General features: G+C 50.7%; 1 protein-coding gene across 1 annotated transcript in view; it reads right to left on the minus strand.

Moving 5' to 3' along the window:
* LOC125945164 (general transcription factor 3C polypeptide 2-like) overlaps positions 1 to 8,809 on the minus strand; it is an 84,456-nt gene extending 75,647 nt beyond the window's left edge. The window contains exon 1 of the mRNA XM_049666774.1: positions 8,518 to 8,809. Coding sequence (XP_049522731.1) covers positions 8,518 to 8,794 — 277 coding nt within the window. The 5' untranslated portion in view covers positions 8,795 to 8,809. The remainder of the gene's footprint in view (positions 1 to 8,517) is intronic.
* Positions 8,810 to 15,220: the final 6,411 nt, after the last annotated feature.

Raw genomic sequence — 15,220 nt, forward strand, 5'->3', positions numbered from 1 at the left:
GTAAGAAGGGGAACTCTCGTGGGGTCCCTGCTGGCTCTGGCTAATTGCCTAAAATGTGGTTTCCAAACTACAAATTTGACCAAGTAACAAGCTTGGTGATATTTTTAGACCCCCATTCTAGTTAAGGTGTTGACCGTGTTTTTGATATGCTGTGCCTCGCGCATGTTCAGTCCTGGACTTGTGGGGATGTCATTTTCATGAATGAAGTTCAGTTGTTAGTCCAGCCATGTCTGCTTCTCGCTTTTTTTAAATTTTCATTCTCCTAGTATAACCTTGCACCAACAAGCCACTCTCATGCTAAGGTAGTCGAGTATAACCAGGATGCTTCCCTGGCAAACTGGAGCCCGGCTTTAGAAGAAGCAAGACACAACCCAGATATGGCGTCAACAATGAAAGCTCCTGAAGAGGCTTCTTCTACGCCAGCACTGTTTGATAAGCCCATTAACCAGCAGCAATATTCATTTGCTTGTGGCAGCAACTGTCACAAGTAGAGGTTGAAAAATATATGCATGATGAAATTTTGGGCCAGAATGAAGATCCATTCCAGTGGTGTAAGCACGGTGCTCACGGTTGGCTAGGCTTGCGAAGAGATACCTGTCGATACTAGACAATAGTGTGTCCAGTGAGCAGCTGTTCTCGATGTCTGAAGGAATGCTGTCGCTGCTCCTCCAACATGTCACGAGGCTTTCCTTCCTTCGTTAAGCAAAAGTGTGGTGTACATATGAGTTCACCATACGTTATTTGCTCTTCAATAAACTTTTCATACCTCTGGCTGGTGAAAAAGATTCCACTTTTGCAACACCTTCCGTATTTTCCGGTGTATAATTCTTTCTGAAATTTTCGTCGATGCGCCTTATAGAACAATTCGACTTACGTACGTTTTTTTTTCCCAGGAAAAACTGCTATCAAAATCAAATTCGATGTTATGGCCACGCAAAGCGCGCTGGTTGACTTAATTGCCACGGGTTCTGTGCGTGCTATCTAGGTACTGGGTTCTTCTCGTGATCGAGTTCCCAAGCGCCGTGCAAAAAGGACGGAGCAGCAATGCAAGCGGCGGTCGGCCGACTGCTAGTCGACAGACCCTGAATTCGTCGAATCTGCAGATCACTTTCAAGATACGGCGTGCGACGCTGCGTAAACTATGCAGTTGCGAGTACATGCTGTGCCGCCCCCTCTCCCTCCCGCGCTGCGTTCCCGCTTTCTGCCCTTGTGCGCGATTCGGATCACCGTCGCACACTTTCACTTGCTCACACAGCATACAACACGCGGGGACAATGTTATTGCTCTTGGACTTTACACGGAACATCACGGCAACCACGACAGCAGGAATGCACCTGGAGTGTCCGTTGTCCGTATTTCCTATATCATTGCTATCACAATTATATAGGAAATATATGACACCCATACACTTGCACGTGACCCGCGTTCACGGAGTGAAACGTCACTAATTTTTTCATTCGCTTACCAAACGAGCAGGTGCATCTTATACACCGGTGCGACTTATATGCAATTTTTTTCGGAAACACTGCCGTTTTGAGGCACGTGCGTCTTATACAAAGGTGCGACTTACAGACCGAAAAATACAGTAATTTATAAACAAAGAATATTCTAAAAATATTGCCACGTGTCTAGCGCGGCAATGACGATGACATAAGACACATCGGCAGTTATGAAAAAACATAGCAAGAAGAAGAAGCAGTGACTAGTGCGCGGTATTTTAAAACCGTCCGTTCTTGTTGCTGCCTCTGCCGACAAGTGCGGTTCGTTTGTCCTTCGAGCTTTCACCGTCGTGACACTGGTGGAGTTGCTGGGTACCTGATGCTCGGGACGCCTGCTCGGACCCGTACACGCATTCCCGAGAATCAACTTCTCGACATTACTCCAGTGCACCGATTCAGCTGCCGCCTGTTAGGCCTGAGTCCAGAATTCACCAGCGTTCCAGCTCCGACCAGCATGGACACTCCTACATCGGCGAATCTGCCTCCTTCACAGATGACGACAAGTCCTTCCCAGGTGACTCTTCAGCATCCTCTCGTTCCGGATATCTTTCGTGGCGATGCGTTTGAAGACGTTGAGGATTGGCTTGATCAGTATGAGAGGGTTGCCAAAGTCAACGAATGGAGCGCAGAACAAAAACTTAGGCGCGCCTATTTCACACTAGAAGACAGTACGCGCACGTGGTTCCAGAACCGGGAAGCGTGCTTCCAAACGTGGAACGACTTTCGACGCCAACTCCTGGATACGTTCTCCTTTTCCGACCGGCAGGATTACGTGCAACAGCTAATCGAAGCGCGCTTCCAGAAACCCAACGAAAACGTCGCTATGTATGCTGAGGATATGTCCCGTCTATTCCGCCGAGCTCACCCCGATATGCCCGAGACTAAGAAAGTGCGCCATCTCATGCGCGGAATTAAGGAACAGTTGTTTGCAGGCCTGGTACGAAACCCACCAATCACAGTAGACGAATTCATCAAGGAGGCCACTATAATCGAGCGAGCACTTCAGCAACGATGCCGCCACATTGACCGCCTGTCCAATACCACACCGATGAGCGCCGCCGCTCAGAATGCTACCACTAGCGAAAGCTCTCTGCGAGAGTTGATTCACAGCATACTGCGTGAGGAACTACAAGCCCTGGCTGCTCCTTCTACCGAGCCAGCAGTTGCTTCTGTTGCCGAAGTCGTCTGCCAGGAGCTGCGGCAAGCCTTTTCATCGCCCGCGCCGTGCCCCGAATCACGCCCGTTGAGCTATGCCGATGCCATTCGTCGTCCTCCTCCCCCTCCACCGCCGACCACGCCGTTCCATCCACGACCTGTTACCACTCCATTGTGGCAGCGGGAGCCTGGGAGACGACCACCAGCTCGCCGAACTGACTTGTGGCGTACTGCCGACCGTCGGCCACTCTGCTTCTACTGTGGAGAATCGGGCCACATTGCCCGTTACTGCCCTCATCGAGACGTCGCGTTTGGACGCTTTCCACGTTCAGCTTCCCCGCGCTTTGAATACCGCCGTGCCCTGGACGAGGGTTACTCGCCGACCACCCAAGCCGCTTCCCCACGTCGTCGCTGGCAGTCTCCATCACCTCAACGTTCCGCTTCCCCCAACCGTCCCAGTTTCGCTGACGTCGTCAGAGGCCGTTCTCCCAGTCCTCACCGGGGAAACTAACGGCCGCGACCTCCGGGGGGAAGGTTGCAAACTGTCGAGACGCCGAAAAGACCCCCCAACCGCCGCAACAAGACGACATGCCGACGACGAGGAATGCCGACGAATGTGTTTGCGCCGACCTCAGCCTTTTTGTTGACGGACATCCCGTAACAGCCCTTGTGGACACCGGTGCTGATTTCTCGATTATGCGTCAAGAGCTGGTTGACCGCCTTAAAAAGGTGAAAACACCATGGACAGGGCCACACATAAGAAGTGCCGGGGGTCAGATAATGACGCCAACGGGTAAGTGTACCGCCAGACTCCGCATCGGCGATTCCAGCTTTGTTGCCGCGTTCGTTATTCTCCCCGAGTGCTGCAAAGAACTCATCTTGGGGATGGATTTTCTGCGGGATTATGGAGCTATTATAAACATTCCGGAGCGTTTGGTCACATTTTCAGCGAACCGAGATGTAGACTGCAACTATAATAGACAGCACGGGCAATTGCGACTAGCGGAGGACGTGACGATGCCGCCGCGAACCTGCTGCCTTGTGTCTGTTTCTACCGAGAGGCCTTACCACGGTGATGTGATAGCGGAACAAATCGACGTATTATTGCTCACACAAGGCGTTTCGATTGCACGGGGCATTCTGGCTTTAAATCGTGGGCATGCCGCAGTGCTCCTTACGAACTTTAGCAACGAGCGCCGCCACGTTCCGAAAGGCACTGCAGTTGCGTTCTGTTATGACATAGTACAAGTAAAGGACTGCTTCGCTGTGCACGACCAAGGAACGAGTGACAAGACCATTCCGGCCCCGACAACATTGTCCGTCGACGTTTGCTCGGCCCTGTTGCCCGCTGAGCGGCAGCGCTTACTGGAACTAATACAGCAGTTTGAGGATTGCTTTTCGTGTACGTCCAAGGTAAAGCAAACACCACTGACCAAACATCGGATAATTATGGACGATGCCACTAGACCGATTCGACAGAACCCCTACCGTGTGGCCCCGAAGGAACGCGAAGAAATACAAAAGCACGTGAAGAAAATGCTCGAGGATGATGTGATACAGCCTTCGAAGAGTCCTTGGGCGTGCCCCGTGGTGTTGGTCAAGAAAAAAGACGGCAGTTTACGTATCTCTATTGACTACCGCAAGTTAAATCAGGTAACAAAGAAAGACGTCTATCCGTTACCACGCATCGACGATTCACTCGACAGGTTGCGCCACGCACGCTATTTTTCCTCCATGGACCTATGCAGCGGGTATTGGCAAATAGAAGTCGATGAGCAAGATCGGGAGAAAACTGCCTTCGTGACGCCCGACGGTCTCTATGAATTTAAGGTGCTACCTTTCGGTTTGTGTACAGCGCCAGCCACTTTTCAGCGTCTAATGGACACCGTACTTTCAGGTCTAAAGTGGCAAACGTGCTTGGTATACCTCGACGATGTGATCGTTTTTTCGGCTACATTTGAAGAGCATCTAACCCTGCTACAGGCTGTTCTGCAAGCCGTACGCTCTGCAGGCCTCACGTTAAAGCCTGAAAAATGTCATTTTGGCTTTAACGAACTCCAATTCCTGGGCCACGTCGTCAGTAGCGAAGGTGTCCGTCCTGACCCAGACAAAATAGACGATGTTACAAATAGACGCCTCTTGGACTTGTGCGCCTTTTATCGCCGGTTCATTGCGGACTTTTCACGTATTGCCTTACCGTTGACGCGACTAACACGAGAAGATGTTCCCTTTGTTTGGGGCGAACGCGAGCAAATGGCATTTAACGAATTACGTCAGCGTCTGCAAATGCCCCCAGTTCTGGCACACTTTGACCAGGACGCCCCGACAGCACTTCATACTGACGCGAGCAATGTAGGTCTGGGTGCCGTGCTGGTGCAATGGCAAGACGGCTCCGAGAAAGTGATAGCCTACGCCAGCAGAACTCTTTCGCGCTCAGAAGAAAACTATTCAACTACAGAGAAAGAATGCCTCGCCGTTGTGTGGGCTGTTATTAAATTTCGCCCTTATTTATACGGTCGCTCATTCACCGTCGTCAGTAACCACCACTCTCTCTGTTGGCCGACAAAAGACCCCTGCGGTCGATTGGCACGCTGGAGCCTCAGGCTTCAGGAGTTCAACATGTCCGTCGTATACAGGTCGGGGAAAAAGCATACCGACACCGACTGCCTCTCTCGGTCACCTATACAGCCTTCCGTCACCGAGGATCCGGACACAGACGGTGCGTTCTTGGGAGTCGTCGATACATTTACCATTTCCCAGCAGCAGCGCGACGACCCAGAACTGCTTCCGCTTATTGATTTCTTGGAAGGCCGGGGCAAAGACGTGCCTCGCCTGTTTGGGCGCAGTGTGGCGTCGTTTTGTTTGAAGGACAATGTTCTCTATAAGAAGAACTTTTCTCCGACGGGCAGCACCTACTTACTGGTCGTGCCTGCTTCGCTTCGCAATGAAGTTCTCACAGCGTGTCATGATGAGGCCACCTCAGGTCATCTGGGCTCCACACGAACATTGTCCCGACTGCGGCGGAAGTATTACTGGCCGAAGCTCCCAGCTGATGTTAAACATCATGTGCGCACTTGTCCTGACTGCCAAAGACGCAAAGCACCACCCGACAAGCCAGCTGGTCTCCTACATCCTGTAGAGGTACCGGGAACGCCCTTTGCCAAAATTGGCATGGATTTTCTTGGACCATTTCCCACTTCAACTACAGGGAACAGGTGGATTATTGTCGCCACTGACTACCACCTCACCCGTTATGCGGAGACAAAAGCTACCCAGCGCGGAACAGCAGCTGAAGCAGCTCGATTTTTCGTCGAAAACGTCGTGCTTAGGCACGGTGCCCCAGCGGTTGTAATTACTGACAGAGGCCCCCCCCCCGTTCACGGCCGAACTTTTAGAAGCAGTTCTCAAACTCAGCGGCACAGCCCACCGGAAAACGACAGCCTATCATCCCCAGACGAATGGACTAACGGAGCGTTTGAACAAGACACTCGCAGACATGCTTTGCATGTATGTCGACGTGGACCATAAGAACTGGGACGAGATTTTGCCTTATGTAACCTTCGCATATAACACCGCTCAACAGGAAACGACTCGCATGACACCATTCAGCTTGGTACACGGTCGCGAAGCCACGACCACTTTGGATGCAATGCTGCCCCATGAGTGCGACGATATCCATGCAAATGCTGAAGAATTTGGTCAACGTGCCGAAGAAGCCAGACAGCTTGCACGTGTACGCATCCACCACCAGCAAGACCAGGACGCAATGCGGTACAATCGTCAGCACAAATTTGTCGCCTACACACCCGGCAAGAGAGTGTGGGTTTGGATACCCATTCGGCGTAGGGGTCTTTCTGAAAAACTACTAAGGTGATATTTTGGCCCATACAAAGTTATCCGACGACTGAACGACGTGAATTACGAGGTCATGCCCGATGGTGAAGCTTGTTCGCGGCGCCGCCAGCAACCCCCCGAAGTGGTGCATGTGGTGCGCATGAAGCCGTATTTTTCCAAGTGACTCGCGTTTTAGTGTCTCGTACATGCAAACAGTCAAGTTGCGCATCGAGACGATGCTTCCCTTGGGAGGGAGGCAAATGCCACGAGTCTAGCGCGGCGATGACGACGACATAAGACACATCGGCAGTTATGAAAAAACATAGCAAGAAGAAGAAGAAGCAGTGAATAGCGCGCGGTATTTTAAAACCGTCCGTTCTTGTTGCTGCCTCTGCCGACAAGTGCGGTTCGTTTGTCCTTCGAGCTTTCACCGTTGTGACAATATCAGATTTGATTCACACTTGGGTTTCAATATTCGAATTCGCTTTGAAATCGAAAATTCTATATTTGACACTCCTAAATAATTGATATAACTGGCTTGTGCGAAAAAAGTAAAGGGGACAGGCATTCAAACACTCTAATTAGACAAAGAAGTACAGCCGAACATACTTACAGCATTACGAGATTTAACAATACCCGAATGTAACAATGGGTCAGCTGCCCCACCATGAACTTTTGCGTGTGTTCTATGGGTAAAATAAACCACTTACTACAATGTTCCCATGTGCATTATTGGCTAATTAGGCATTATGAAATCTGGATAAAGGGTGTCTGTGCCAAGAAAGTTCATTAATGATTAGGCCAGGTCTCATGAAAGTGAAACTGAGAATAGCGTCCCTGATCCTGTCTGCTCAAATGCGTTGTCTTTCTCAAGGTCACAATTAATATGCTGCAACCACATTGATGCATCCTAAACAAAAGGTGGACTACTGGCTTAATGCTGCTGCGCGAGGACACAACAAAGTGGCAGTGGGCAGAAAGAAGGGCAATCAATAAGCTGACTCAGCGCAGCAGCATCTGGCTTGGGTGCAAGTGACGCTGCCCTGCTGCCTTTTCTCTATTTGTGGCAATGCCTGTTTTTGTGCTATTCCTTTTCATGCTTTCGACACTTTGGCAGTGGTTGAGGCAACGCTCCGCCTCGCATTACAGACAGGATCAGTCAGCTGTGAACGTTGGATGATAAAGAGTGGCACAGAATCAAGCGGAAGGCATTGCTACAGCATTGCGGATTTGGGATTTTCAAAGTCTAGATTTCGAGTCTGGAGTCTGGCGCAACAACTTTTCGAGATAAGAGTTGAAAAACACACGGGTTGAGACTGCAGTGCACGCTGTCCATGAACTTTTGTACAGAGAAGTGGTTGCCTGTTTAGCACTACATTTCTTGACCAGTCATACAAATTTTTCACCTGGTGTCTGGGATTTCCTCGTGGCAACCTACCAAGTTGCGGACATTGGCAATTTCACCACTACATTTGATCGAATGCTTCAGGATCAAATTGTCTCCAGCTTACCGTATTCGATCAGTAGTGCATTGACAGTTACTCGCAAAGTTATTTTTGACACAGGCTGAGAAAATTGCTTTAGCCGCAGAAATGGCAGGAAAGAAATGCACGGCGAAGAATAGGCTGTGCTATATTGGTGTTTGAAACAACGAGGCACCAATGCTTCAGATGTTACTAGTGTGGCCAACTATTTTATGTAAAGAGACTACAAGTACACACTAGCCACAAGTAAAATTGGCGGCATGATGCGGACTGCTTGTTTCTGATGGATATGCTGGCTGAATTCGTTGGGAATACAGACAAATAAGGGCCACTGGTGTGAACCTTAGACTGGGGTAATTTTGCAATAAAAATGACGCTAGATTGCTCATCACTTGCGCGATTCAAGTTACACCTTGAAATACTGCTGGGCTCAAGGTTTCCCCAAGGAACAGTCCTGGAATGTCCCAGTGCGCAGGAGTGCTGGTACTCGAAATGGAACGTGAGCGCCAACCCAGAGGATGTATCTAAAAGTAGCAATGACCAACCGTCAGCAAGGCCCAGAGCAATGTGCTGATGCCTTCTGGCCACGTCCCACGCCACGCGGGTGCAGGGCACTACGCCCAGGGGCCCTGGTGGAACACACAGCTGCAGCAACTCGCTGCCACCCACTGTGTACACTGGAGCAGCCTGGTCTTCGGCTGTAGGCAAGCTGTCCGGGAATGGGATGCTGAAAGAACATTTCCAAATCCTCGTTAAAACAGTATGCAAAACACAGTAGAACTTGTGTTCTGACTGATGTACAGAAGTGATTTGCAACATCATCCCGGATGAAACCTTGCTTGGCTCTCCTTGCGCAAAGTGGCCCTAATCCTCTGCTTTTCTTTTGCAATGTTCGTGACATATCTCGCACTGAATCAAAACAACCGCCATGGCAACCACGCAAATTTTGTGCAGGAAGCTTGTAAGAACACTTGACACATTTCACTTTTTCTTTATTGCCCTCTTTCACATTTTGGCATTCCTTCTCTACAGCACAGGGAGAAATGCCCGATGCTGTTTTTGACTGAATAGCTTGCAACTCTAGTAAGAAACCCTCATGAAAGCCAAGACTGCAAAGCTTCTGTCTGCACAACCTTGCATGCAGAGAATCCATTAATCCAACAAGAGGAAGCCGAAACAGCAGACAGTCTGGCGCCTGGGCTTCCTTGCTGCACCACATCATCACGAGGACATTCGTGATCGACACCTCACTTCACTCTGGTGCCTACATGTATCTGAGGGCCAGCCCAACGACGAGCTGTCTCAGAAGGGCCCGACTCGTACTGGTGCCAAGCCACATTGTGCCCTCCCTACTTCTGGTTGTTTATTACCATGAGCTGAAAATGGCATACCTGCCAACCTGTCAAAATTAGTAAACATCCCGCAGACATGACATAAGGTGCAGACTGCACACATTCTTTCTTTTGCCTGAAGTGCACGCCTTTTGTGGGATACATTTACGATGATTTACCTGCAGACGCAGAAAACTTGAAAAAGCAGAGTCTGACAGGCAACACATTGTTTTTAGATAAATATGGTCTTTGATTTTGCCTACTTTGGGAACCTGTCTGAATAAATTTACTCAAAGCAATACTCTGATAGTACAGTCAAAGCGTCACGTCCAATTGCGCGGTGTGTCAGTGAGCAGCACGGCTTTTCAAACCATCGACAGCAAGCTAACGATACCCAATGGGCACGGTACGGAAAGAATTAAATTTGGATATCTTGTCGGGGGCTGGAAGTTAACCAAAGATCGGCAGGCCGGTCGGCTTTGGGAGCCCACAGCAAAACCACAAATGTGGCAGTGCAGGGTGACATGGGTTGGGCCTCTTTTGAAGTCAGAGAAGCACAGAGCAAAATTAGTTTTGAAGAAAGGCTCAGGAACATGGATGAAAATAAATGGGCGGCTAAAGTGCATAATTATCTGTACATGAAAAGTGTGGACACAGAATGGAGGAAGAGGTCAAGGAAGTTGGCAACCAAGTACAGGGTAATTTAAAGTGTAAATAGACAACCAGGAGTAATCAGAAAGTAAGAGAAACAGAGACAGTGAATTGGATGCAAAAAATGGAAACAAAATAGACCATGGAGATTTACAACAACAAGAGGAAAGAAATTAGAAGGAAAAATCTGCAAGATAACACAAAAGGCAGTGTTTTGCTATTTGAGGCTCGAGCCAGTTACCTAAGGACAAGCACATACCGTAGCAAATATTAGGAACTAGATGAGGCATGTATATGCTGCAGCAAAAGTCCGGAGACCACTCGGCACATCCTAATGGAATGCGAAGGGATTCACCCAGTAGGTAACGTACCCCTTCCAGAAGCGCTTGGGTTAAAAGTGGACGGAAGCATCAACCGGTCAGCAGTCAAGATAAGCAAGAAACATTAAGAGTAATGGTGGAAAAAAAAAAAAAAAAAAACAGGGAAGAGATTGATACAACCAGATTCGCTATAGGCATAGATAGAGAAGTCTTGAGAAGGAGAAAAAAGAATAAAGAGAGGTATACAAAAATGCTACAAACATGTAAAGCATACCTGAGTAACTCAAGCAGGCTAGGTGACTATTTGTCATTGCCCCATTTCAAAGGAGACGCCAATAAATCATCATAAGCACTGCTAGAGTATATGCTACTAAAGGTAGCAAAGTTGCGCGTCTGCTTTCAAAACATCTCCATCATGTGGTTCCAAGCAACTGTGCACTGCGGCGCTCCGGCCACTTTCTTGTATCTCCCGACGCCGTCACTGCAGACAACTGGACTGACACTAGTGAACGCCAGTCAAGTTCAAAGCTAATCGGACTCTTCTTTGGGTTCGTTGTTCATGTGCGCAGCATATAATGCTGCGCATGTTCCACAGTAGTTCCATGGTTCCATCGGGATGAGATAGTGCGTTCGATTGCAGACGGAAACAGACGGAGTGCAGCAAGTGTGTACGCGAGCATCGGAAGCACTATTTCAAGCCACCGACTTCGTGCCTTCGTGTGCCATGCTTCTTGGGTCATTGTAAAGGAGAAGTCCGTCACATATACATGCTTTCTAGGCACGATACATGTTTCAAAATTGCCTTGGAAAATGCCTTGTAACTCACTATTTGTTATTTCACTGCATATGTTTGTAATCATACCACTCCTTTCTTTAGTGCCTTCGGGCCTTGAAAGTAGTTATAGTAAATAAATAAATAAATAAATGAATTTTGCGTGCAGTCGCCTAGCGCTACACCATATGCGCCAAGTGCTATGGTGGGTTCTCCGCGCCCATATTAAGACGACGAACCTCGGGCTGCGTCACCACCATTTCGCCGGTCTTCCAACATCCGCTGCTCACCTTCTCCACGCCGACGCTCCCCATCACTGATGCGGCCTCGTCTCGTAGCTCGGGATGAGGAAAACTAATCGTCGCAGTCCATGAGGCAAGGGCTGCGACGCCGTCGAAACGCGAAAGTCCTCAACGTAGCCCGACCAATGTGATAGACGTGTTAGTTGACGGTGTGCGCACATATGTCCTCGTGGATACCGGAGCCGCTGTGTCAGTTATGGACGCAAAGCTTTGTCGCTTCCTTCGAAAGGTCACTACGCCCCTTGCCGGATTCTCCCTCTGCATAGCAGGTGCACAGCGTATTCATCCGCTAGCGGCGTGCACCGCTCGTGTTCTCATAGAGGACGTTGTATACGCCATCGAATTTATTGTGATTTCTTCGTGCTCCCACGAAGTTATCCTGGGGTGGGACTTTCTCGCCCGCCACAATGCTGTTATTCATTGAGCACGGGCTGAACTAGTACTGTCGCCGATCTCAGATATGACGCCTGCCGATAATGCTTCTTTTGCGAACAAACTTCTCATCAGGCACGACACCAGCGTTCCTCCCAACTCGTCAGTGATTGTCTCAATGCATTGCAGCAGCCTCTCTGACGCCGTCTCACTACTTTCTCCGTCTGGCCGCTTTTGTACTCGAAAAGGTCTGCTGCTACCTTTTGCGACTGTGAACGTCAAACAGGGCTCCACAGCTATTTTCGTCTGTAACCCCTTCTCATACTCCGTGATGCTGCTTCAAGGCGAATGTCTTGGCCATGTGGAGGTGATCGACGACGTACAAATTACGAATGTTCCCGAAGCCACGTCCTGCGCCAGTTACAACACGCTCGGTTCTCTCTCTACGTCCGACCCTTTACCCACAGGTGTGTTCGATTCATCAATTGCCGATGGTCTCACCCCAGCTCAGCGTTCTCAGCTTCTGTGCATCTTAGAAGAATTTCGTGCTTCTTTTGATGTCCGGCAACCGTCCCTGGGCCGGACGTCTGCTGTCACGCACCATATTGACACCGGCTCCCGACTGCCATTGCGGCCACGCCCATATCGCGTCTCTGCCACAGAACATCATGTGATTAATGAGCAAGTGGACGATATGCTTCGCCGCAAAGTGATCCGACCCTCGAACAGTCCATGGGCATCTCCTGCCGTCCTTGTTACGAAAAAAGACGGCTCGGTACGGTTCTGTGTAGACTATCGGCGCCTGAACAAGATCACTCGCAAAGATATATACCCGCTGCCGCAAATCGATGACGCTATCGATAGCCTACAAGGAGCAGAATTCTTTTCATCGCTAGATTTACGCTCCGGATATTGGCAAGTACCCATGGCTGACGTCGATAGGCCGAGGACAGCCTTTGTCACACTCCACGGCTTATGCCATGTCATGCCGTTTGGACTTTGTAATGCGCCAGCAACCTTTGAACGCATGATGGACACAGTTCTGCGCGGTTTGAAGTGGCACACGTGCTTATGTTATCTCGACGACGTTGTTGTTTTTGCTTCTGACTTCACCACGCACCTTCAACGCCTACGGCGTGTTTTGACGTGCTTAGCAAATGCTGGCCTCCAACTGAGCCTAAAGAAGTGCCGATTTGCAGCGCGGCAGCTCACGGTACTAGGTTACGTCGTCTCGAAGGATGGAATCCTCCCCGATCCAGCCAAACTTCGTGCCGTCACCGAATTCCCTAAACCGACGTCCGTCAAGGAACTACGCAGTTTCGTAGGCTTGTGTTCCTACTTCAGGCGCTTTATTCGCAATTTCCCCGCCGTTATATCGCCCCTGACGAAGCTCCTTGGAAGCAACGAACCTCTCCGATCGTGGTCGTCCGAGTGCGACGAGGCGTTCACTAAGCTACGTCGTTTACTGACGTCTCCTCCCATTTTGTGCCACTACGACCCAACGGCACCTATTGAGGTACACACGGATGCCCGCGGTGTTGGCCTCGGCGCTGTCCTAGCGCAGCGCAAAGAAGGGTTTCCTGAATATGTTGTGGCATATGCAAGCCGTACGCTTACTAAAGCCGAGACCAATTACAGCGTCACGGAAAAAGAATGTCTGGCAATCATCTGGGCGCTTACTAAGTTCCGGCCCTATTTGTATGGTCGCCAATTTGATGTCGTCACGGACCACCATGCACTATGCTGGCTGTCATCATTGAAGGATCCCTCAGGCCGTCTCGCCCGCTGGGCGCTTCGCTTACAGGATTACGATATCCGCGTGCTGTACCGCAACGGACGTCAGCATGCTGACGCTGACGCCCTCTCACGTTCTCTCTTGCCTGACGACAATGCCTGCTGCTCACTATCCCAGCTTGACGTTTCTTCCGTCGACATTGGGACCATCGCTTCCGAGCAGTGCAAGGACCCCTTGGATTGCCTCCATCATAGACTTCCTTGCTGACCCGTCATCGCAGCCAACCACTCGTGCGTTGCGCCGTCAAGCTCGCCATTTCTCCATTCGCGACGACCTGCTTCACCGACGCAATTACACCTCTGACGGCCGCCAGTGGTTATTAGTAGTACCTCGAAGCCTCCGTTCTGAGATCTGCGCATCATTCCACTCTGATCCACAGTGTGCACACTCAGGACTTTTCAAAACCTACCAGCGCCTCCGACAACGCTACTACTGGCGAGGAATGTACAACTACGTTCAAAAGTTCGTTCGCTCATGCCCCGACTGCCAGCGCCGGAAATCTTCGCCCCAGCTCTTGCCAGCTGGTCTGCAGCCTCTGCCCTGCCCTACCCGGCCGTTCGGGTGCGTTGGCATCGATTTTTATGGGCCACTTCCCTTGACGTCGGCTGGTAACCGCTGGGCCATTGTGGCAGGAGATCACCTTATGCAATACGCCGAAACTGCCGCTCTCCCAGCAGCTACAGCGGGCGATGTTGCCTCATTCCTGCTTCGCCGATTCATCCTGCGGCATGGTCCACCTCAAGAACTGCTCAGCGACCGCGGACGCGTCTTTCTGTCGGAAGTAGTTGAAGCGATTCTCAAGGAGTGCCACGTTGTTCATCGTACGACTACGGCGTACCACCCTCAAACGAATGGCCTCACAGAACGCTTCAACCGTACATTCGGCGACATGCTTTCAATGTCCGTCACCTCCGACCACACGAACTGGGACGCCATTCTGCCCTTCGTGACCTACGCGTATAATACCGCTACGCAGAGCACCACTGCATTTTCACCCTATTTCTTACTGTATGATCGACACTCTTCACACACCATCGACACCATTCTACCGTACCGGCCGGATGCATCCGAGTGTGTGCCTATTTCTGCCACAGTCAGGCATGCATAAAGAGTGCCGCGACCTAGCACGGGCCTTTACTTCTGATGATCAAGAGCGCCAGAGGAGCACTCGCGGTGACGCCACTTCCACGGTCACCTTCGATCCGGGAGCGCTCGTATGGCTCTCAGTCCCTTTGACTGCCCCTGGCCTCTCATCAAAACTGGTCCTGAAGTATGAAGGCCCTTATCGTGTTCTCAAACGCGCATCTCCTGTCCACTACATTATAGAACCAGCTGAGCCATCTTCAGACATGCGCCGCCGTGGACGAAACATCGTCCATGTCGACCGTCTAAAGCGTTACTTCGACCCGCTCATCGTGACGAGCTGTGATGTCGCCGGGCGGCTCCCTTATCATTCCTGGGGGTGATTGTAGCGAAGAAGACAGACACTAGTGGGTTCAGTGTGTGGGGAGCACACGCTGCCACCTTCTCCCGCGGGCGCTCGCCCGTCGCTTGCGCACGCGGCGTAGCCAGGCGGACATCTCGTGCGCGCACAACGCGCGCCGCGGGAGAAATGCACTTTGCCCTCTCCCGGTTCTCGTTCGCCTCTCGCGACGCGCGCGCCCGCGCGGGAAGAGGGAAAGTATCCGGCGGGCGAGGAGGACAC

The sequence above is a fragment of the Dermacentor silvarum genome, chromosome 4, assembly GCF_013339745.2.
Source record: "Dermacentor silvarum isolate Dsil-2018 chromosome 4, BIME_Dsil_1.4, whole genome shotgun sequence".
Taxonomy (NCBI): Eukaryota; Metazoa; Arthropoda; class Arachnida; order Ixodida; family Ixodidae; genus Dermacentor; species Dermacentor silvarum.